Source organism: Heptranchias perlo, chromosome 8 (genome assembly GCF_035084215.1).
Source record: "Heptranchias perlo isolate sHepPer1 chromosome 8, sHepPer1.hap1, whole genome shotgun sequence".
NCBI lineage: Eukaryota > Metazoa > Chordata > Chondrichthyes > Hexanchiformes > Hexanchidae > Heptranchias > Heptranchias perlo.
This window is the reverse complement of record NC_090332.1, coordinates 28281668-28305994: the sequence shown is the minus strand read 5'-3', so window position 1 is coordinate 28305994 and position 24327 is coordinate 28281668. Positions and strand designations below refer to the sequence as shown.

Here is a 24327-nt window from a genome sequence, read left to right as displayed (position 1 = left end):
CAATATAATTTTTCCTGTCATTGAAGGTAATAGAAGCTGTTTTTATTTGACAATTCGCGTGACTTAAGAGTTCCAGTATTACCAGCTTTTAACAACTGCAGGACATAAAAATTCCTAGACATCAACTGGAAATTATTTTTAAATGCTCTGGTGGTAATAATGTAACAATAACACCACAATTGCTAATGCCTCACATATCAATGCAGTATGCTGTGGGTGCTCAACTTTATTATCGTATCAAATATAAAACATGCCCTACAGTGATTATAAGGTAGTTGCAAATCACTCCAGCTTTGTTTTTATAGTTCATAGCATAACCTGAACCTCCAACCCTCGAGATATTTTCTGGTATTCAATTCCATCTGTGCATTCTTCCTTATTTATTAAACTTATGGGGGGGGTGGAGAAACTAATTTATTAGCGACAAGTTATATCAACTCCTCACTGGTTAAATAGACCAGTTAATCTGCAGTATCCCACTGTTTATTTACTATAGCCTAATGATTACTGTTGGCGGTATTAGTAAATGGACGCTTATTGATGCGCTCATGTGACATGCCTCTTCATTATTTTAGTACAGATCGAACCCATGGCTAGTATTAAAATAGAAAACAAAGGAATGTGCCACAAACGTGCTGAGCTTTCATTCACAGATAACACCACTTGCACTTTCTAGATTTACATCTCAGTAATACTAACATAAACATGTTTTTCAACAACTACCCCTGCCTGGTGCCTTTAGGGGAATTTCGGCAATATAAAGTTAAAACTACTGAGGAAATAGTGATACCAGGAAATAATAATGAGGAATAACAATTTACAAGCAATTCTCTTGCACAATAAATTCACTGCACACAGACATTTCCGAAATTGATATTTTACTATTTTCCCCCCTTCCAGTGCCTGTGGCCTGTGGCTTTGGTCAGTGACAGTGAGCCATGGTGACTCCCCACTGTTGTGGAGCCGGACAAGGTGAAGGGCCAACTCCCCTCAGGCTGCGCCGGGAGCAGCTGATCGCTCCGCAGGGCTTCAGGTATTGCAGCGATGAAACAGAAGCGGTGCTAATAATACACCAACATGCACTGAGCGTTTCTACTGAGAGTGAACATAAAGGGCAAACACTGTATTGCTTCGATTGCACTGATCTCCGCCATTTTAATGGCGAGGGGAATCCCCAAAGTAGGAAAACGATGCTCGAATTTCACTTTAAAGGGTTATATTTTCAACAGGAAAATAAGTTTCAACGCAACATACATATGCCGGATTCAACACGTTAGTCCTGCTTCAAAGCACACCTGAAATCAGTCAGTGAATTTAGGTTAACATTATAGACAGAATATAACAGGTCGCCTGCGCTCAGCAGCAAGTCATTTTGTGTAAGTGACAGAAGGAAGCTCGCCCCGAAACCGCCTCTTACCTCCCGCATCTGGTCGAGCCGGGCTCGGGATGGTCGTTGCATTACACTCGGTGCAGTGCCTTAATATCCGAGCGCACTATTACACAACGCTGACACATTGTACAGCACTTTCAGGAAGTAGCAAATCGTCTGCAACATGTAAAGTGAAACTGACTGTGAAAGGAAACGTGACTGTCACCTACAGCCAGCCTTTGGATTTTGAGTTGTCCCTTTCCACCCCACCACTCGAGTTTTAACCATACACAACGCCACGACACACACTCTCTATTAATATATTAAAAATCTGACCTCTACGTGCATTTACTGCCAACTTTTTCCATTATGAATTTTTAGAACCACGTTCATAATGAAAACTGCCTCTGTAAACTTGTCGCTGTAATTCCATTCTCCTGTCAGTGGAGGTACTCAAGCACCGCCAATGATGAGAGAGCCCAATTATAGCCTGACTTAGGTAGTTTCCATAATAAATTTGGACATGGGAATTTATAATGGAAATATGAAAATAAGGACAGAAAGTAGGACTTTAAAATAGGGACTGAATTATGTCTGTGCACCAATTATCCCCCAACCTCTAATCTCACTTCACCCACTTCACCTGAAGATGGCACTTTATCTTGATTCTTAATGTGCAACACCACAGAAAATCAATAACAACTTGCGTTTATATAGCACCTTTAATGTAGAAAAACATTCCAAAGTGCTTCACAGAGGTATAATCAAAAAAAATGGACACCCAGCCAAAGAAGGAGAAAATAGGAAGGGGAATCAAAAGCTTGATTAGAGAGGTGGGTTTTAAGGAGGGTCTTAAAGGTGGAGTGGAGAAGTGAATGAGTTTACGGAGGGTATTCGAGAATATGGGGGCTAGGCGGCTGAAGGCACAAAATTAACTAGTTACTGGCCGGGAATTTGCTCCAAAAATAAAGGGCAAATGGAAAAGCAGCATGCTCAGTAAAACGTGGAAATCCAGAAGTTGCTCTAAGAGATGCCCTGCTCCTCCAAAAGCTGCGTGGGAAGGAGATCTTGACACCTGGAATGAATGGACCAGTGCGAAGTTCTGCACTGCCCAACTGGAAACAAACTAATGTACGCTGTTTTTTCGGTCTAAGCTAACTTTTAACGGTGTGGTAAGTATTAATGACTGCCAAACAACCTCTCTGGCACTGAAAATTAACTTTCAAAATGTGGAGTCTCATTCTTTCCAATTTTAATTGTTGTTGGACATTTTTAAAAAATCTTAATTTTAATTTTTTTACTTGCACCCCTTTTAGAATTGTACCCTTTAGTTTATATTGCCTCTCCTCATTTCTTCCTACCAAAATGTATCACTTCACACTTTTCTGTGTTAAATTTCATCTGCCACGTGTCCGGGAATTCCACCAGCCTGCCTATGTCCTCTTGAAGTCTATCACTATCCTCCTCACTGTTCACTACACTTCCAACTTTTGTGTCACCTGCAAATTTTGTAATTGTGCCAAGTCCAAGTCATTATTATATATAAAAAAAAGCAGTGGTCCTAGTACCGACCCCTGGCGAACACCAGTGTATACCTCCCTCCAGTCCGAAAAACAACCATTCACCACTACTCTCTGTTTCCTGTTACTTAGCCAATTTCGTATCCATGCTGCCACTGCCCCTTTTATTCCATGGGCTTCAATCTTGATGACAAGCCTATTATGCGGCACTTTATCAAATGCCTTTTGGAAGTACATATACACCACATCAAATGCATTGCCCTCATCGACCCTCTCTATTACCTCATTACAAAACTCTATGAAGTTAGTTAAACACGATTTGCCTTTAACAAATCCGTGCGGGCTTTCTTTAATTAATCCACACTTGTCCAAGTGACTGTTAATTTTGTCTCGGATTATCATTTCTAAAAGTTTCCCCACTACCAAGGTTAAATTGACTGACCTGTAGTTGCTGGGTTTATCCTTACACCCTTTTTTGAACAAGGGTGTAACATTTGCAATTCTCCAGTCCTCTGGCACCACCCCCGTATCTTAGGATGATCAGAAGATTATGGCTAGTACCTCCTCAATTTCCACCCTTACTTCCCTCAGCAGCCTAGGATGCATCCCATCTGGACCGGGTGACTTATTTACTTTAAGCACAGCCAGCCTTTAAATTACCTCTTCTTTATCAATTTTTAGCCCATCCAGTATCTCAACTACCTCCTTTTTTACTGTGACTTTGGCAGCACCTTCTTCCTTGGTAAAGACAGATACAAAGTACTCATTTAGTACCTCAGCCATGCCCTCTGCCTCCAAGCCTGGGTCTCCTTTTTGGTCCCTAATCGGTCCCACCCCTCCTCTTACTACCCGTTTACTGTTTTCATGCCTATAGACGACTTCTTGATCCCTTTTATGTTAGCATTGCATTGCATTAACTGTTGTAGCTTTCACTTCCTGGTTCTGTGTCTGAGTGGCTTGCTGAGGATGCTTCAATCTGATTAGTTGAGGTGATAGAGCAATCCTTTCCCCGCTCACACAGCTCACAGATGCCCGGGAGAGGACGCTGCACTTTTTGCAGCTCACCATTAGAGGAAGTTCTTGCACTAAAGCCCATGGATCGTTAGTGGGTAAATTTAAATCTAATGAGTGGCGGGCACCGTTCATTCATTGCTCAGAGCAAATTCCGGGCCATTGTATAACACTAGTGGATTTCCTTGAGTTGCTCATGGAAAGTCAGCTGAAATATTCGCTCTACAGCATGTGTTTGCTATCTTCTTACTGTCGAGTTATCTCAGTGAAGAAAACACAATGTGGGTTGGGGCTGAGGTGAGGCTGAAGCTAAGCAGGAAACATAGTGAAAAGAGAATGGCACAGATATGGACTGGCCAGGACTATGATAGCAAGTGAAAGGAGAATCAGACGAGAGGGCAGCAGAAGTTTAGGTCAGGTTGGGGCTGGAGCCAGACTTTGGCAGCTTTGGGAGATGGATTGAAACTGAGAGATGACAGTGGCTGTAAGGGGGGGGGGGTGGGTGGAGAACATTGCAAGTGTGAGGTTGGCCAAAGGAATGAGTTGGACAGTAATCAGGACTGGAAGCATAGGATGAGGTTCATAGGAACAGTAGCAGTGGGGAGTCGCTGCCACCGGGTCTGTGTCAGTTGTGGGGAAGCTACTAAAATCTGTCATTAGGGATAGAGTGACAGAGCACTTGAACAAATAAGCTGATGAGAGAGACTCAGCATTGCATTGTTAAGGGTAAATCATATCTGACAAATCTAGTTCAATTTTTTTGAGGGGATCACTAATAAGGTAGATAAGAGTGTCTATGGATGTTATCTATATGGACTTACAGAAGGCATTCAATAAGGTTGCACACAAGAAATTATTAGCAAATTGACACTGCATGGAATTGGATATAATCTTTTGACTTGGGTTGGAAATTGGTTGGGAGGTTCGAGGCAAAGGGTAGAGATAAAGGGTTCATTTTCTAATTGGCAGGATATGACAAGTGGTGTTTCCCAGGGATCAGTTCTGGCACCTCAACCTTTCACCATATTGATTAATGAATTGGATGAAGGAATAGAGAGTTGCATATCCAAGTTTGCAGATGACACTAAGTTAGGAGGTACAGTAGATAGTTCAGATGAGAACAGGAAGTTACAAAAGGACATGGATAGATTAAATGAGTGGACAAAACTATGGTAAATGAAGTTCAATGTAAGCAAGTGTGAGGTCATCCACTTTGGATCGTAGAAAGACAAATTGGAATATTCTTGATTCCCCTACCAGAGGAAATGTGTAACTCTCTCCTGTAGAGAATTTAGGGTCTTTCCCAGACCCGATAGTTTTGTGAATGAAAGTGCTTATTTATTTAGTGATTTAAAAAGAGCACATAGCAAGCATGAAACAATTCAATCAATATGTGGATTATTCTACCCAATAAAATAAGTGGGGGTTCTCAACATTCTTTATTTAATGATTTAAAAGAACATATAAGCAGGCATAAAGCAAAGTGAGCAAGTGGCATATACAACCTCGTGCATCAAAGCAGCCGTTTAGGTCTAGAAGTAGGGTGTCAATTGCTGCAGTATTAGGTGCCTCATTGATAGATGTGTTGAGTGATGTGTCGAGGTTCTTCTCAACAAGGTTTGTCTTTTCATCAAAGTTTAGAGACAAAGTGATTTGGTCAAAGCTCAGAATCAAAGTCTTTTTGTCAAAGTTCAGAAACAAAGTCTTGGAGGAGTCCATGCAGCAGTCATTAATTCTTGAAGCTTCTTCCGGCTTCTCCAATGTTGTCTGCTGTTTTGACCACTACAATGTCTTATCTTTATATGCTTCTGAGCAAATAGGTGTGAACCAAGTTATGAGAAGACCCAATTTGTCCATAGCATTAAGATGGATGGATGGCTGGTTAGACCACTCATGAACCATATGAACCTCTTATATCCTCCCCTCTACGCAAAGCCAGGTGTCCTATCAGTTCTTTGTCCTTTGCAGTTGATTTTAACATCGAAAACCTTCTGGAAGCTTCTCCTAATTGGTTGTTATTGAAAGTTGCAACCTGTCTACAGTTTCTGTACTGTGTTGCTCCTGCAGAATGATGTCCAACTGTCCAGTTTAAACGGTCTACATTTTGCTGTTTTGCAATTGTGCATTTATACTGTGATGCCCAAGGCAAGTTAACCCTTGCTTTCAAATGTACTGTAAATGTACTAGCCAAGTGAATGTCCAAATCCTTAAAGGGACTGGTTAACCGTTAATGTTGAATCTTCCAACAGTTCAAAAGAGTGAAATTGTGTTTGACGCAATGTCCAAAATCCTTACACTCCGCCCATCCACACAACTTGATGAGGTCCAGCCAGATCTGGCGATGAATGGCTAAATCAGTTGTGCATCATCAACGTTCAAGTCTGCACCCCTTGGAATAAATAGAGCGAAGATTAGGGCAGTACTAGGGGGAACTACCAGGGTGTGAGAATGAGGGTTTAGCTAGGGACAAAGGCATCAAAGGCAGGGTGTGATTGAGCAGATCGATAGCTGCAGAAGTATCATGGTGAATGGAGGGCCAAAGGCTAGACAGTTGGGAGTTTGAAAATGCCGTTGTAAGTGACTTAGGGAAGAGTTGTTTCCAGGGATGGATGCAGAAGGATGTGAGGTTGGAAGGGGGAAGGGCAATCTGTGGTGAGGGATATAAGGAAGTTATCAGAGATGGTCTTGCCTGTGATTGAGATGATGGGAATAGAGAGGCCACGTGAGATGACAAGGTCAAGGGGGTGGGCCTGAATATGGCTAGGTGGGTTTATATGGAAGAAGGGAGGACATGAGGGCAGTGAACTTGGTTCTCAAACCTAATATCAAATTCAGTCATATTATGGTCGTTGTTTGCAATGACACCCTGGCAACGCAATCCTCATCCCATGCATCCCCAAAGAAAACTGGTTCTGAGTTGTAAGTTGCAAACAGCATGGATCAAGGCTGGAGTGCAGGATGAGTCTGAATGCCAAGCATGGTGAGCAAATAACAGAAATAGGGGTGAGTTTGGAGTAAGGGTGATCACCATGACATCAAGTGGTAGCAGAAGGTGGGAGAAGAGCACCATGGATTGGTGTCAGGACTCGGACCTTGGTGGAAAGTGGGAGGAGGCAGGCATAGGCATGCTGAGGGACAGCAGCAGCAACCATGAGGAGGGAGAATACTGCAGATACAGAGACAGGCAAGGGAGTAGGACCAGCGGTAAATGGGACCTGGAGCACATGGCCCGAGTCTCAATAAGGGCGGCAGCGACTCAGAGATATGTTAGCCCCATTCCCACTCATCTGCTCACCCCCATGACACTCAAATTCCCCTCCCACAGTACTTTTTAAAACCTGTACTAAGTTGGGAATCAGCAATTTGATTTTAAAGCACTCAGTGCGATAAATAAATGATTCTACAATGAGCGCTTTAAATACAAATTGGTGCTTCCCAGCTGAGTGTTGGAAACTGGCAGAGGAGCAGGACCGATTGCTAAGGCTGGGCAGCAAGCCTGGGTGAAAAGTTGCGGGATGGTGTCCAGTTTGGGGCAAGGACTGAGGCTGAGGCTAGCTGGCAAACATAATCTGGAAAAGAGGACCCAATTGGTCCATTCATCCCCATTTCCTTAAGCCTTCTGAGGTAAGCCTTTCAGTGCCTTAATCTTACCTGAGGCCATTTCTGTTGTTTTATTGAAGCCAAGATATTTAACAATTATCACTGATGAAATTCACCCAATGATTTAATGTTCTAAGTATTACAATGTTTGAATGCTATAACTGTTGTGCACAGTGTAACACTAATTCACCAAAGGGAGTCAATGTGGCAGACTCGGTTTACAGAACAGGTCATTTGAGGCTAGTTCATTGACATAGCCTACTTCCATCCCTCTCAACATGGTAAAAATTAATTTCAAGAAGATATAAACACAGAATGTTCAAGAATCTCTTTTTAAAGAGAGACTGATTCCCTGTGGCACATCAATTTAACTCTGCCAATTTAACTCTGTTCCCAATCTGAACAGTCAGTCTTTGGCCTCCTGCATATTCCAATTAGGCTCTAAGCTCCAAGCTCGCAAAGGTTTCTTCTTAACACTCTGCAGCCCTTTGGTTTGAACAATGAGTTCAGTAATGCCAGGCTCTAGCTATATTCCCCATTTTCTTCACAGCACTGGGTGCTGGTGATATAAGGTAGGTCTGTTGACAGAAGGGGGAGGTGAGTTTACATTTGTCAGAACAGTTCTAGCTGTGGGATCTGCAGCTGGTTTGTTGGCCTGTCATTTGTCTTTTCAGGACAGGTAGACCTAATGTATGTTTCAAGTTTTCTATTTTCATCTTAGACCTCCTGCATCTCGTTTTTTCTTCCTTATTTCAATTACTCCCATTTTGTTGCCTTTTTCTTTGCATGGGCTTCTCCCATGTCTTTTCACTCTCTTATGTGTTTGCTTGCTTTTATTCTTTTAATACCTTTTCAGGACCACCAAGATGCTCTTTTATATAATTTTGCTATTAAACAGCTGGAGGTCATTGGGCCCATGAATTTCCTCACTGTGATTGGAATATCTGTTGTTTCTTTCCTCCCTCTCTTTTCAACTCCCTCCCCCCACCCAAACTACTAAAATGCTTCCTTATCTTTGTTTTCAGTTCTGGCAAAGGGTTATATCCAAAACATTAACCAGTCTTTTATCTTAACAGATGCTGACTGCCCTGCAATACATTTGCAGAATTTTGTTTCTGCCATTTTAAAAATTCTTTTTCAGCATTGCTATCGATGTGCCTTAGTGGTCTCACCTTTGAACCATAGAAGCTTATAGCACAGAAAGTTATTCAGCCCATCGAGCGTGTGCTGGCACTTTGCTAAAGTTTTTGATGTGCTTACAAATCTTTTTTGTTATTACACTTTACACTGACAGCCAGTCAGCCTTCATAATCTTCTAGCTCTCATAATCGCCCTTTTTACTTCACAGTTGTTATCGCTCCAGTGTTTTTTCCCTCTGTATTGCTATTTTTAATTCTATTACATTGCTTCTTCTTAGACTTTATATGTACCCTAATGTCTATGGAACTCAACTTTGCACAAGAAAAAAAAATCTAGGCCTGGATTTTCCTCCTTGGGCATAACCTGAAACTGCTCCCAAAGCTGTGCCCATTTTGCCGATGTCAAGTTACACCCAAGCATCCTCCCAATCTCATTAGTGTACATCCAAACTTTTATGGGCATAAATCAACATAAACAATCAGATCCCAAGAAAACGCCGAATGCACACCAGTATATTTCTTCTTTGAGTCTTAAAATTTAAAAGTTTCTACTCATTTAACCTTCATTCATGCAAATCAGGCCCAGCATGTTTAAGAAACTGCAATCGGGGAAGCTTTTCAATTTTTAATGTTACTTATACTTTGCCATAAAAATGCATTCAAAAGAACAGATAATAGAGCAGGTCTCAGTGAAAAGAATTTTTAAAAAAAAAAACGCTCAAAAAATTGCAATTGAAAGACCAGAAAAATGACTTAATTTCCCACTACGCCTGAAAATCTGGACACAAAGTTTGAGAGACCGCTCCTGAACAAGTGCAATTGGAAGACACTTGCATTTGAGAGTCGGGGCGGGGGCAGTTTTGTGGGCGGAGATTCTTTCGGACAGAAGGTTTGATGATGGACTTAAAAAAAAGGACACTTGGACACATCAGGATGATTTTAAGAGGCAAATGCAGGTGCGTTGGGGTTCCTAAAATCACGCAAATCCTGTTCGGGTTCGGAAGCCGGCTCCAAACCGCCAGCTTCCGAGTTTCCCAGGGACCTACCTGTGCGCGTGCGGGTGACCTGAAACCAGAAGTCCCGCCGGCAATTAAAGTCGGCAGGATGATAGTTAAAGAGCCAAATGTACCTCACTGAGGTAATTAAGGCACTTTACCTGTGACAGAGTAAGTGATTAGAAATTTTTTTAAAAAAAAACTTACCTGAGCAGCTTGCCCACCGCTTCTGATTCATGCCTGGTGAAACTAGGCGTGGAGGGCCAGATCAGGGAACAAGAAACTAAATAAGTAATATTAAAAAAATGCAATGACGTTAAAACACTAAATGCACCTACCTTTGAAACCTGCTCTGATGTCGCTCACTCCGATGTCCCCCTCACCACCATCCCAATCTCCCCCCGATCTTCCCCTCTCCTCCTCGCTCCCCCCCCCACCCCGGTCTTCCAGTCCAGCGCCGAATGATGTCTGTCTCTCTCTCTTTCCCGCCCTCCCCACCCCCCCACAGCGTTGCAGCTCCTGATGGCAGCCAGCCTGTCGATCAGGCTAGCTGCCGAGCGCAAAACCCGGAGAGGATGTTAATCATCAGCAATCAATGTGCGATCGCATCGGAAACGGTAAGTTTGGTTCATGCGGGTTTGCCACGCGCCCAATCATCCCCCCGCTACCAACCCACCTCCCCGCTAATATCGGGGCCATTGTAGTTATATGCATAACTCACACCCAAAAATTTTAAGCCATGTAATTGATTTGCACGCTGATTACATGTGTTATCTGGGGCAAATGGCAAGGAAACTCCAGGCCCCAATCTCTGTCCTGCTTAAATGTTTATCTTGCATAAATGTTTGCCAATCCAAATACAAAACTGGCCGGCCTCAAGTAAAATTAGAAATTAGAAAACATTTTTCTCTAATATTTGTTAACAAACTGCCATCAATAGGATTAACGCTTTGTGGACTGCAATAAGAACATAAGAAATAGGAGCAGGAGTAGGCCAATCGGCCCCTCGAGCCTGCTCCGCCATTCAATAAGATCATGGCTGATCTGATCCTAACCTCAAATCTAAATTCATGTCCAATTTCCTGCCCGCTCCCCGTAACCCCTAATTCCTAACATAAAGTAGTAAAGTCCGATTATAACAATGCATTAATTTCATACCTTTGAAACAAAATCCTTGATAAAATACAAAAAGAAAAACATTTCCAGATAGAAGTTTAATACAGCAAAGGAGCAAGCACACAATTTCATACACTAAAAATACTGCTTGAAATACATGCAGAATGTGCTGACTAAACAGATAAATAGGAAAGCTCTGACTGTACATGCACAAGTAGTTGTACACATCCTATAAACTGAAAAATAAAACTAAGACAAAATTCATGTCAATATATATAGTAAACTAAAGTACTTTGAGGTTTTATAGGTTCTTTGTGCTATCTTCTACATCAAATTACAGTATAATTTCATTTTAGTATTTTCAAACATCTTACACTAAAAAATAAACATAAGTATTAATGCATATCAATACAGTCTCAAACCATTTTTAATAAAAAGTAATTATTTGTAAAATCTCCCCCCCCACCCACCGATTCCTCTTTATTTCCCTGCAAGGCTCAATCTGCATTTGAGTCTCCTTCAGCTGGGAAAGCATGATTCTATGGACTGCTTTCTTATCCATGATCTTGGTTAATGCTCTTCTGTCAGCAGCTAACTGAAGGCACATGTTTATTAGGGTAAGGCAATTGTGCCTGGGCTATCCTGGCCACCTTCCCCTCAGAGGAAGTATCCTGCTATATTCTACTGCTCAGTCTACTGGTTGGACTGAAAACTGACAAAATTCACAATCAAAAGGTGTATGGCAGCATCCAGTGAAGGACACCCCCACAACTTTTTGGCTTGGGAATAACTGTTCTAGGACCTGCATGGTTTGGCCACCATTCTCAACAACTTTAATGATATATTGATTTGATGACATGATGAATGTACCTTTAGTGATGCTTATCTCAGTGCTAACGGGACTCACTACTTGTACCTCATGAGACAATAGCTTTAATTTAAAAGAAATTTCTTTTAAAATATTTACCATGAATTTAAAATATCTGTATATTACAAAAATGCAGCAACCACTTTTCAGTAACTATTAATCATTTTATAAATTGATGTTTAAAAAGGTAGGAGTAATTACAAATTTTGATAAGCTGAGATCAGATATTCAACTTCATTGAAATTCTAAAAACGAGGGTTTTCTGGAATTATCCTAAACCAAGTGCACCTCTTTGGTACCAAAACCAAATAAATGTAGTAACTATCACACTTTCAGCAATGTTAATCATTTTATAAAATTCAAAGTTGAACTTATATGCCTAATGGTAACATTTAATAAGCTAAGATTAATTTTCACTCTTACCGGCTGGTGTTTCAAAATTAAAGATCTATTTTGGAACTAAGTTGAATTAAGTGCACTTCCTTGGGACCAAGTTTTTGACTCGTATAGCCAGGAGTTAATGATGTCATGTCCAAAAAGTATTAACCATAAAAATACAATTTCAAAAGACTGTATTTTGTACAATACAATCTTAAATGTTTCCTGATGTTTTAGCCTTTATTTGCTGAATACTGTATTTTCAAATATAATAAATTAATACAGGGCAATAAAACAAGAATTATGGTGCAATGAAATCCATAAATAACTGTGCTAAAAACATTTTCTCTTAAGTTTCTCAGGTGTCAATCTTACTGGCTTTTATTTTTTGTACAAAAAAATTGTACATTAAACCATCTAATTTAAATTATGTTGTCAAGAGTTCAATTCACCAAAATGTAGAACTCGGAGAGATGGAGTATTTCAAGATACAATTAGATAGTGTTAAATATTCTTTTTAGTTGGTGAATTTTGGGTTATGTGAAGAATCTTCAGTTAAACCAAGCCACACAAGCAAAAAAGTTTATATATGTCAAAAATGAAGAAAAGGCAAGTCAATGTAAAGATGAAGACTGTGATTCAGACTGAATTCCAATCAGTGATGGAGGCTGCTGTAGTACTGGCCTAGGATTCAAGCGGGGTGGAATAGGGTTACTTGGGCGAATTAGTGGGGGTGGAGGTTGGTTAAGAGTAGGTCTTGGCTGTAGAAAACGAGTCTGTTGCTGGAGAGGAGGTGGTTGGCGATGAAGAGCAGGAGCTGCAGGAAGCACTGGTCGAAGCAGTGGTGGAGGCTGGTTTAAGGTAGCTACACATGTAACGGCTACAGTAACTGGAGTTGGAGGTGCTGGGCCAGACGCTGGAGGAGGTTGAACCTGCAAGAGAAATAAGGAGAAAAACTATGCTTAGCTCACAGAAAAAACAAGCACCGTTTACAGAAACCTTTAAATTAGCAGGACCGTATATCTACAATTTCAAAATTTGTCATTAGTGTATAGCATAAGTGCTTCTGCATCTTCATCAGTTATAACTACATTTTAAGAAACTCATACCACATATTTAATAGTAAAAATTATACCAGCCTTTAAATTAACAATTCTCAAGATCCAACTTTTCTTTTCCGTCTCTTTCTGAAGACACACGCTCCTGTTCTATTATTTAATTTGAATTCTGATGGAACTTCGTGCACCATTTTACTTTTCCTGTACTGACATGTAACCAGTAGAGGTTTCAGTGATAAATATGCTTATGTTTACCTTTTGATAGCATCTATATCCAGTCTTCCCTACAGTAACCTAATATACTTTTGAAGGGCCTAATAAAGAAACAAAGTGTGATGCAGCTGCAGGTAAGGAGGCAAGAGAACGGACAGCGAAAGTAACTTATTCAGTTCTACGCACAAAAAGAGGCAAAGAAACAGGTCAAAACGCAGTGCTCCATTCAGTGTGGCACAGATTATTACTCATGTTGCTATTACTTGAAAGAACATGGGTGAGCACCACGGCCTTCTTGACTTGAAAAGTATGCAAGGTATTTCACGACCAGCAGGGATCAGAACAATGGCTATGCATCTTGAAGCCACACATGGAAACTGAGGTGCAGTATTCATAGAAACATAGAAAATAGGAGCAGGAGTAGGCCATTCGGCCCTTTGAGCCTGCTCCGCCATTCAATATGATCATGGCTGATCCTCTATCTTAATACCATATTCCTGCTCTCTCATACCCCTCCATGCCTTCTGTGACTAGAAATCCATCTAGCTCCTTCTTAAATATATTCAGTGACTTGGCCTCCACAGCCTTCTGTGGTAGAGAATTCCATAGGTTTACCACCCTCTGAGTGAAGAAATTTCTCCTCATCTCAGTCCTAAATGTCCTACCCCGTATCCTGAGACTGACCCCTCGTTCTGGACCCCCCCCACCACCCAGCCATGGGAAACATCCTCCCTGCATTCAGTCTGTCTAACTCTGTCAGAATTTTATACGTTTCAATGAGATCCCCTCTCATTCTTCTAAACTCGAGTGAACAGAGGCCTAGTTGACCCAATCTCTCCTCATACGACAGTCTTGCCATCCCAGGAATCAGTCTGGTGAACTTCGCTGCACTCCCTCCATGGCAAGTATATCCTTTCTTAGGTAAGGAGACCAAAATGGCACACAATACTCCAGGGTGTGGTCTCACCAAGGCCCTGTATAACTACAGTAAGACATCCTTGCTCCTGTACTCAAATCCTCTTGCAATGAAGGCCAAAATATCATTTGCCTTCCTAACTGCTTTCTGCACCTGTATATTTGCTTTCAGTGACTGGTGTACAAGGACACCCAGGTCCCTTTGTACATCAACATTTCCCAACCTATCACCATTTAAATAATACTCTGTCTTTCTGTTTTTCCTTCCTTTAACTTCACATTTTTCCACATTATACTGCATCTGCCATGTATTTGCCCACTCACTCAACTTGTCTAAAATCACCTTGAAGCCTCTTTGCATCCTCCTCACAACTATTCACTATTCATGCAGCTGAGTCACTTCCTTTCTAGGTGGAACTCTGGTGGCTCAGTGCTCATTTGTACATGATGTTAGCACAAATAAGAATTAATACTTTTCTATTGTAATTTTACTAAAAGATAAGTTGGTATCATGTATTAATTGTATATGTTTATATTCTGAAGTCTGCTACTTATTTTATGAATGCATAGTATCTGCAGGACTTTAACTGTGAAAGCTTTGTGCAGGATAGATTTGAGATTCAGATAGTAACACGTTTGTTCATCAGATTACGAATTGACAGCCTTTTCATTTTCTCAAGTTGACGAATGCAAGAACATGTTTGTCTAATACTGTATGGATTGCATATTCAGAGACCACTGCTTCTTCAACCAATCAGATTCCAGAAAACAGGAACCAGTTTCCAAAACTATCTCTGCATGTAACTCAACCAATTGCCCACAGTTGGACAATTCAGATAAGCGGGGCGGGGGGGGGGGGGGGGGTGGAGGGGAAGAATTTTAACCCACCAGGATGGGCGGGAGAGGGGCTTGTGAATAAATTCTTAAAAATGAGAAACCTGACCCCAATCCGCCACAAACGCGCCCACATCTGGTTTTACCGCAGCGGGTTTGGGGGGCGGACGAGTAACCTACTTTCAAGAGGCCGTTCAGTAATTTAAATGTATTAATGATGTTGTATGCCTCAGATTTTAACAGCCTCTTAGATTTAACGGCTACAGGCTGGGGTTCCCAGGGCGCAGGAAACCCGGCAGCTAAAGGGAGGCGAGAACTGCCAGATCTGGCAATTAAGTGCTTTTCGAGCTCTGCTTGTGGGCCTGGTGGAGCAGGAGTGCTTCCCACCACCATCCCCACCAGCACCACCCCCCCACCCCCGGCCATCGGATCCCCCTACCCGTGATCTCTCCCTTCCTGCGGCGTTGTACCACAGGCTGTCCCGCCCGACAGCCTCTCAATCTGGCTGGCTGCCAGCCGGGAAAAGGAGAAAAAAAATTCAAATGAGGTCCTGCCATTAAATTCGGCAGGACTTTAACATTCCTCATACTTCTGGGCTTCCTGGCCGCTACAAATCACCCCTGCTCCCTCCCCGTAAATATCGGGGCCAAAGTCTCTGCCCATAGGATGTATCCAGCATACATTATGCCCTCAACATTGTGCAGCATCAGCAAAGGAGAAAAAGCAGTAGCACAATTTTGCACATCTCATCACACTTGCAATTCCATGTCCATAATGCTGAGATTTGAAATTTGTGACCAGCCTTTAAAATATTAGCTATAGCATGTTGTGCCACTCTATATTCTTCCAAATCTACATTCTAACCACACGGACTGCAGCGGTTCAAGAAGGCGGCTCACCACCACCTTCTCAAGGGCAATTAGGGACGGGCAATAAATGCTGGCCTTGCCAGCAACGCCCACATCCCATGAACAAATAAAAAAAATGCTGAATGTGTACACTGCGTCCGTTTCTAAAGAAGACTGAACAAAAATACAAGGAGACAAACCAAACTGGTGACGGATCTGCCAAACTACAAATTGATCACCTTGAGGGCATAGTGCACCATAGATAGATAGGAACCAAGGGTTGGTGTGCGCCAGAGTGAGCTTGGGAGCTTAGTGGCCACACAAAGCAAGTGTTCTCTTGTACAGCTTCTCCCCCTCCCCCCATTAAACTCACTCAGTAACTGAAAGACACATCTCCCCAGCAGCACTCAAGGTATTGCCACTGGTACTATGTGCTCAAATATTTCATGCAGGTTCCTTGGTAACCCTTTTTCCTTGTTGTAGAGGCTTCCCAAAATAAACTTCCTGTAAGCACGACCAGCTCAACTACATGCACCATATACTCCCACACACATGCAGATGCTCAGTTACAATGCAGCTCAATGGAATTAACTAGGGTCAGGAGCACCTGGTGAACTAGACAGCACACTTGAAGAGGAGCAAGCCTAAGTGGCTGCAGAGGAACAGGAACAACCAGAACAGAGGGCCAGATGTTCCTCTGCTGCAGGGTTCATGGATTCTTATCTTACATGTGCTACCTATAGAGGGGAGCTCATTAATGAGTAGAAGCACTTCATACAATCCTTTGAGAATCCTTAGACCTCCCTGCATGATATGTCAAAGACCTTATGGAACATTATGGACATCTGTGTATTAATGAGAGAAGGAGATTGGCAGGAGGAGGCATGTATGAGGCAATGATCTTGCAGGGTGATATCACATGTGTCCAACCCAGCCAGCCTCTTCAGAAGACTGAAGAAGTGGCAGGTAGTTAGCATGAGAACCGAAGTGCTGGCAGTAGTTGCAGGGCCATTTCATAACCCAACACAAAAAAGTAGTGCCACAGTCAGGTATAGACACCTCCATTAAGGTGCAGGTGGCCACCACCACACTTACTTCTCCCACTAAGGTAATGCTTAGAAAGAACATTAAATAGGAGATATCAAACTCCATACACTGTCACCAAAAGTAAACACCAAGGGTTCAAACAATAACAGCATGTACACAAAACTGTATGATGGAAATAAACTGGTTGCATTCTCTTTGGAATGTACCTGCCACTTCTAGTCCTGAGGAAGCCGGCTGGGTTTGGCACGTGATATCACCCTGCAAGATCACTGCCTCATACATGCCTCCTCCAGCCATGTCTTGGCTGCTGGGTGTCCCTTGAGGACAATGAGGCATGTGTGTGGGAACAAATTCTTCGCCACCACTAAGGAGGTTGAAGCCCATCTTCAATGTTCTCTAAAGCTGATCCCTAGTTTCTACAAGCCAGAAGATAAGGCCTTCTGTAAATTGGAGCTTCAGATCTCAATAGCCAGTCAGTGTTTGAAAGGAAACTAGGCAACCCTGCAAATGCCTGTGAAATTGTCACTCGCTTGATGATGGCCTGGCAGGTTTCCCAATCTCTCTCTTGCATTAATACACAGATGTCCATAATGTTCCATAAGGTCTTTGACATATTAATGTAGCTTATCAGGTGCGTTGATGGTCATGCATTGTAGTTCAGTGTTGACTGACTGAGCATGTTGTCCAAGGAGATAGTACAGTGGGATCAAGATCTTGGGAGTGGTTTACTTAAGGGGACTTTTATAGAGATAAGTAAAAGTCCCGAAAAGGCATGTACAAAATGACTGTTGCAATGCAAAAATGCGAACACCAGCAGCAGCTTCTGCAAAATGATACAGAGTCAGCAAAGCAAACAGCAAAAAAAGTTATCAATGCTACTGTAAACTGTCGATCACACCTTTAAGAAGCAAACTTCTATAGGCCAAAGAAAAGCAAAGACTGTAAAGAATCCCAGCAGTCTCCAATTTAAACAGGTGAACAGTGCTGAAAAGGTGAAACGATGCTGAGAAAGTCGTGGATAGCACGTTCAGTGAGTTGGTCACACCACAGATAAAAATTACTGAGGGAGATAGTGAATGGGTGACCAACAGACAGAGGAAGAGTAGGAAGGCAGTGCAGGGGTCCCCTGCGGTCATCTCCCTCCAAAACAGGTATACCGTTTTGGATACTGTTGGGGGAGATGGCTCACCAGGGGAAGGTGGCAGTGGCCAGGTTCATGGCACCGTGGCTGGCTCTGCTGCACAGGAGGGCAGGAAAAAGAGTGGCAGAGCTATAGTGATAGGGGACTCGATTGTAAGGGGAACAGACAGGCGTTTCTGCGGACGCAACCGAGACTCCAGGATGGTATGTTGCCTCCCTGGTGCAAGGGTCAAGGATGTCTCGGAGCGGCTGCAGGACATTCTGGAGGGGGAGGGTGAACAGCCAGTTGTCGTGGTGCATATAGGCACCAACGATATAGGTAAAAAACAGGATGAGGTCCTACAAGCTGAATTTAGGGAGTTAGGAGTTAAACTAAAGAGTAGGACCTCAAAGGTAGTAATCTCAGGATTGCTACCAGTGCCACGGGCAAGTCAGAGTAGGAATGACAGGATAGCTAAGATGAATACGTGGCTTGAGAGATGGTGCAAGAGGGAGGGATTCAAATTCCTGGGCCATTGGAACCGGTTCTGGGGGAGGTGGGACCAGTACAAATTGGACGGTCTGCATCTGGGCAGGACTGGAACCAATGTCCTAGGGGGAGTGTTTGCCAGTGCTGTTGGGGAGGGTTTAAACTAATGTGGCAGGGGGATGGGAACCGATGCAGGAAGTCAGTGGGAAATAAAATGGTGACAGAAACAAAAGGCAGTAAGGGAGAGTGTACAGAACATGACCGGACAGATGGTCTGAGAAAGCAGGGCAAAGACCAAGGGAAGTCTAGATTAAACTGTATTTATTTCAATGCAAGAAGTCTGATGGGCAAGGCAGATGAACTCAGGGCATGGATGGGTACATGGGACTGGGATGTTATAGCTATTACTGAAACATGGATAAGGGAGGGGCAGGACTGGCAGCTCAATGTTCCAGGGTACAGATGCTATAGGAAAGATAGAGCAGGAGGTAAGAGAGGAGGGGGAGTTGCGTTCTTGATTAGGGAGAACATCACGGCAGTAGTGAGAGGGGATATATCCGAGGGTTCGCCCACTGAGTCTATATGGGTAGAACTGAAAAATAAGAAGGGAGAGATCACTTTGATAGGATTGTACTACAGACCCCCAAATAGTCAACGGGAAATTGAGGAGCAAATATGTAAGGAGATTACAGACAGCTGCAAGAAAAATAGGGTGGTAATAGTAGGGGACTTTAACTTTCCCAACATTGACTGGGACAGCCATAGCATTAGGGGCTTGGATGGAGAGAAATTTGTTGAGTGTATTCAGGAGGAATTTCTCATTCAGTATGTGGATGGCCCGACTAGAGAGGGGGCAAAACTTGACCTCCTCTTGGGAAATAAGGAAGGGCAGGTGACAGAAGTGTTAGTGAGGGATCACTTTGGGACAAGTGATCATAATTCCATTAGTTTTAAGATAGCTATGGAGAAGGATAGGTCTGGCCCAAAAATTAAAATTCTAAATTGGGGAAAGGCCAATTTTGATGGTATTAGACAGGAACTTTCAGAAGTTGATTGGGAGAGTCTGTTGGCAAGCAAAGGGACGTCTGGTAAGTGGGAGGCTTTCAAAAGTGTGTTAACCAGGGTTCAGGGTAAGCACATTCCTTATAAAGTGAAGGGCAAGGCTGGTAGAAGTAGGGAACCTTGGATGACTCGGGAGATTGAGGCACTAGTCAAAAAGAAGAAGGAGGCATATGACATGCATAGGCAGCTGGGATCAAGTGGATCCCTTGAAGAGTATAGAGATTGCCGGAGTAGAGTTAAGAGAGAAATCAGGAGGGCAAAAAGGGGATATGAGATTGCTTTGGCAGATCAGGCAAAGGTGAATCCAAAGAGCTTCTACAAATACATAAAGGGCAAAAGGGTAACTAGGGAGAGAGTAGGGCCTCTTAAGGATCAACAAGGTCATCTATGTGCGGAACCACAAGAAATGGGTGAGATCCTGAATGAATATTTCACATCGGTATTTACGGTTGAGAAAGGCATGGATGTTAGGGAACTTGGGGAAATAAATAGTGATGTCTTGAGGAGTGTACATATTACAGAGAGGGAGGTGCTGGAAGTCTTAACGCGCATCAAGGTAGATAAATCTCCGGGACCTGATGAAATGTATCCCAGGACGTTATGGGAGGTTAGGGAGGAAATTGCGGGTCCCCTAGCAGAGATATTTGAATCATCCACCGCTACAGGTGAGGTGCCTGAAGATTGGAGGGTAGCAAATGTTGTGCCTTTGTTTAAGAAGGGCGGCAGGGAAAAGCCTGGGAACTACAGACCAGTGAGCCTGACATCTGTAGTGGGTAAGTTGTTAGAGGGTATTCTGAGGGACAGGATCTACAGGCATTTGGAGAGGCAGGGACTAATTAGGAACAGTCAGCATGGTTTTGTGAGAGGAAAATCATGTCTCACGAATTTGATTGAGTTTTTTGAAGGGGTAACCAAGAAGATAGATGAGGGCTGTGCAGTAGACATGGTCTACATGGACTTCAGCAAAGCATTTGACAAGGTACCGCATGGTAGGTTGTTACATAAGGTTAAATCTCATGGGATCCAAGGTGAGGTAGCCAATTGGATACAAAATTGGCTTGACGACAGAAGACAGAGGGTGGTTGGAGAGGGTTGTTTTTCAAACTGGATGCCTGTGTCCAGCGGTGTGCCTCAGGGATCGGTGCTGGGTCCGCTGTTATTTGTTATTTATATTAATGATTTGGATGAGAATTTAGGAGGCATGGTTAGTAAGTTTGCAGATGACACCAAGATTGGTGGCATTGTGGACAGTGAAGAAGGTTATCTAAGATTGCAACGGGATCTTGATCAATTGGGCCAGTGGGCCGATGAATGGCAGATGGAGTTTAATTTAGATAAATGTGAGGTGATGCATTTTGGTAGATCGAATCGGGCCAGGACCTACTCCGTTAATGGTAGGGCGTTGGGGAGAGTTATAGAACAAAGAGATCTAGGAGTACAGATTCATAGCTCCTTGAAAGTGGAGTCACAGGTGGATAGGGTGGTGAAGAAGGCATTCGGCATGCTTGGTTTCATTGGTCAGAACATTGAATGCAGGAGTTGGGATGTCTTGTTGAAGTTGTACAGGGCATTGGTGAGGCCACACTTGGAGTACTGTGTACAGTTCTGGTCACCCTATTATAGAAAGGATATTATTAAACTAGAAAGAGTGCAGAAAAGATTTACTAGGATGCTACCGGGACTTGATGGTTTGACTTACAGGGAGAGGTTAGACAGACTGGGACTTTTTTCCCTGGAGAGTAGGAGGTTAAGGGGTGATCTTATAGAAGTCTATAAAATAATGAGGGGCATAGATAAGGTCGATAGTCAAAATCTTTTCCCAAAGGTAGGGGAGTCTATAACGAGGGGGCATAGATTTAAGGTGAGAGGGGAGAGATACAAAAGGGTCCAGAGGGGCAATTTTTTCACTCAAAGGGTGGTGAGTGTCTGGAACGAGCTGCCAGAGGCAGTAGTAGAGGCGGGTACAATTTTGTCTTTTAAAAAGCATTTGGACAGTTACATGGGTAAGATGGGTATAGAGGGATATGGGCCAAGTGCAGGCAATTGGGACTAGCTTAGTGGTATAAACTGGGCGACATGGACATGTTGGGCCGAAGGGCCTGTTTCCATGTTGTAACTTCTATGATTCTATGATTCTATAGAAATTCGTTTATGGAAAAGAAAATCGGGCAGCGTGTAAAACAGGTGGCCGCTTCACCAGCGCCGGTTTTGCACTACAACCCAAGACAACTTCCTGCCTCAGAGTCCGAATTGAACACGGCACCAATTGACACACTACTGACTACAATTAGGAGGTGCATGCTCTGTGTGAGGCCTCATAAAAGTTGCAGGCTTTTAAAAAAATAAGTTAACAGATTCAGCATTTTGTGAATCAGGTGCTCAGTCATACTAACCCACTTCAGTGAGTCACACTCACAGAATACATACGTACACTCAAAACACACCACTGCGGAATCAGTCCTATAATATACTGCAAACTGAAATATTGGTCTCGATTTTTACGGCGGCGGGGGGGGGGGGGGGAAACGTGGTGGGGATGGGATGGGTGCACGCGAGTCCAGTAGCAGGCGGTACATCTGGCCACGTCGGGATCTTAACGGCAGGGCCTCATTTAAATAAAACTTCCTGGATTCCTGCCTGACAACTGACCAGATTCATTACCTGGCCGGCAGGCTGGAACGAGAATTTAGCTGCATGAGGCCACAGCTGGGCTGAAGATTCCCTTGACATTGGCCTAAGAATCGGGAGGGCTGGGCATTCCCTGTTTGTGCTGAGATCGGGACGGCTGGGCATCCTTCTTCGCAATGCGCGAATGAGAGGGCTGAGGATTCCTCGAAGATCCGGGGGGGGGGGGGGGAGGGGTGGGGGGTAAGGGGAGTGGATGCCGGGGCTGGGGAGGCCCAAGGCCTCCTTCATGGCCCTGGGGGGCGGGGGGAAGAGTGGAGGACTCCTGCTCCTCCGGCCCACAAGGCATTTAAAGAGAGGAAAAGTTTAGTAACTTATCTGAGCCTCCTCTGGCCAGCCTTCTCCTCCAGCCAAGTCCGGGACTCCCCCTCCGTGGACCTTAAAATTCCGTTGTGGCAGTGATGACATTATCGGGCCGTGACTTTTGAATGTTAAGTAGGCCCACACCTGTTTTTAGCGGGAGTCTCGTCCAGGGGCTTGAATCACCGCCGTAAATATTACTGCGCAGCGGGTTGGAGGGGGGATTTCGAATTTGATAATTTTAACCCCTCATCCCACCCTTTCCTGCCCGTCGGGGGGGGGGGGGGTGGGGGGGGTGGCTGGGGTGTTAAAATCGTGGCCATTGTCTCCAAACTAAAATAGTGCTGGCAAGATCAATTTTATTTAATGTGCACTCTATTAAAAAGGCTCACTTACTTTCAGTAGTTTATATGGATAAACTTCAGTTTCAAAGCTGGCATAGGCTTTTCTCTGTTGTATTGATATATTAAAAAATTCAATAAAGTTTGTGCGGGAGCAAAGAAGATTTATTGGCTGGGGTTTTCTGCTTCTGTACTCATCAGCCCGCAAGCTTCCGTCTACTCATTTCAATGGGCAGAAAATTGGGGTTGGTGATTGCAGAAGCAGAAAACCCCCGCCATCACCTTCTTAAACTTTATTGAAATATATACTATCAAGTTATCAGATCAGCACTGTCTATATGTACGTGCCTATTTTAGTTTTAAAAAACTATACTGCAATTATTCCAAGGTAAAACTTTGTGTCAGAAAGCACCTTGATGTGTCATAAAATATTTAGTATTTGATTTTTAACATTGTAAATACACATCTGATACAAAGATAATGATGGAAAAATGTACTACCTCCTCTTCTACATCTGGACTTTTAGCCGGAAGAGAATTCAAGGTAGGCTTTCCTTCCTCCCCTGATGAGGGAGAAACTCCATTTGATTCTTGTGTTCCTTGTTCTGCCTCCCATTCCTGTAGGACCTCTTCAAGATTAAAACGGCGTCTGTAGTTAACAAAAAAGTTCTTCACTTGGCCGACAGTTTTGTTTCCAATTACGTCTGCGATGGCTTGAAAGTCCTTCCCATATTTGCGGACACCTGCAACAGTCACACAAGACATTTTTAGCTTGTAAATTCTTCTCCCAACAATGAAGCAATAAGAGGGGAAATGACTGACTACAAATCCAAATAGAACAGTAGGAAAATGACCAATGTAAGTGACATATGGTGGGGAAAGAAAGAGAAGTAAGTGCATTTTTACCTAGGTGAGCAATTCTGCTATGTGTAAAGAATTCAAAGTGAATTCAGGTGAATAATCACCTGAATGTGCTGTTATTTAATTAGCAACATAGAGGAATACAAGAACAAAACATTTTGCACCTGTAATTAAAAAGTATTGCACAATGAACCAAGAATCCCTAATATTAGGGTGAAGTATTTTCATATGCCAAGACAGCTTCAGATATTTAAAAAGAAAAGTCACTATCAGTGCAGTGTGTGTATAATATATAGAAACTGGGTACAAAGAACTTAATTCTAATATTTTACTTGTACCTTCAGGTTTAAATTTTTTGGAATATACTAAAGTCCCAACATCATTGGGTGAATTGGATTGGAGGAGTTACTGAGCTCTAAAGTGTGAGGGAGCTGAATTAACATATCCATTTGAAGCTAAAGCATCTATGGATTAAGTGACTATTTCTATCAATGTTAACTCAAGATTACTACATCTCCAATCTCCCCATTATGAGGCTGAATGCAAAAACTGAGAAAGA

The 24327-nt window shown here is 42.9% G+C and overlaps 2 protein-coding genes across 4 annotated transcripts in view; both read right to left on the bottom strand.

Annotated features, from left to right (window-relative positions):
- The window catches only part of LOC137324506 (TNF receptor-associated factor 5-like), a 49564-nt gene extending 47976 nt beyond the window's left edge, over positions 1-1588 (bottom strand). For both annotated transcript variants that reach the window (XM_067988864.1, XM_067988863.1), the window contains exon 1: positions 1418-1588. The gene's annotated coding sequence lies outside the window, so the exon portion shown is untranslated. The remainder of the gene's footprint in view (positions 1-1417) is intronic.
- A 9252-nt stretch (positions 1589-10840) lies between these two features.
- The window catches only part of LOC137324505 (REST corepressor 3-like), a 67586-nt gene continuing 54099 nt past the window's right edge, over positions 10841-24327 (bottom strand). For both annotated transcript variants that reach the window (XM_067988861.1, XM_067988862.1), the window contains 2 exons: positions 23409-23650; positions 10841-12928 (listed from right to left, as the gene is read on the bottom strand). In XM_067988861.1, coding sequence (XP_067844962.1) covers positions 12611-12928; positions 23409-23650 — 560 coding nt within the window. In that variant the 3' untranslated portion in view covers positions 10841-12610. The remainder of the gene's footprint in view (positions 12929-23408; positions 23651-24327) is intronic.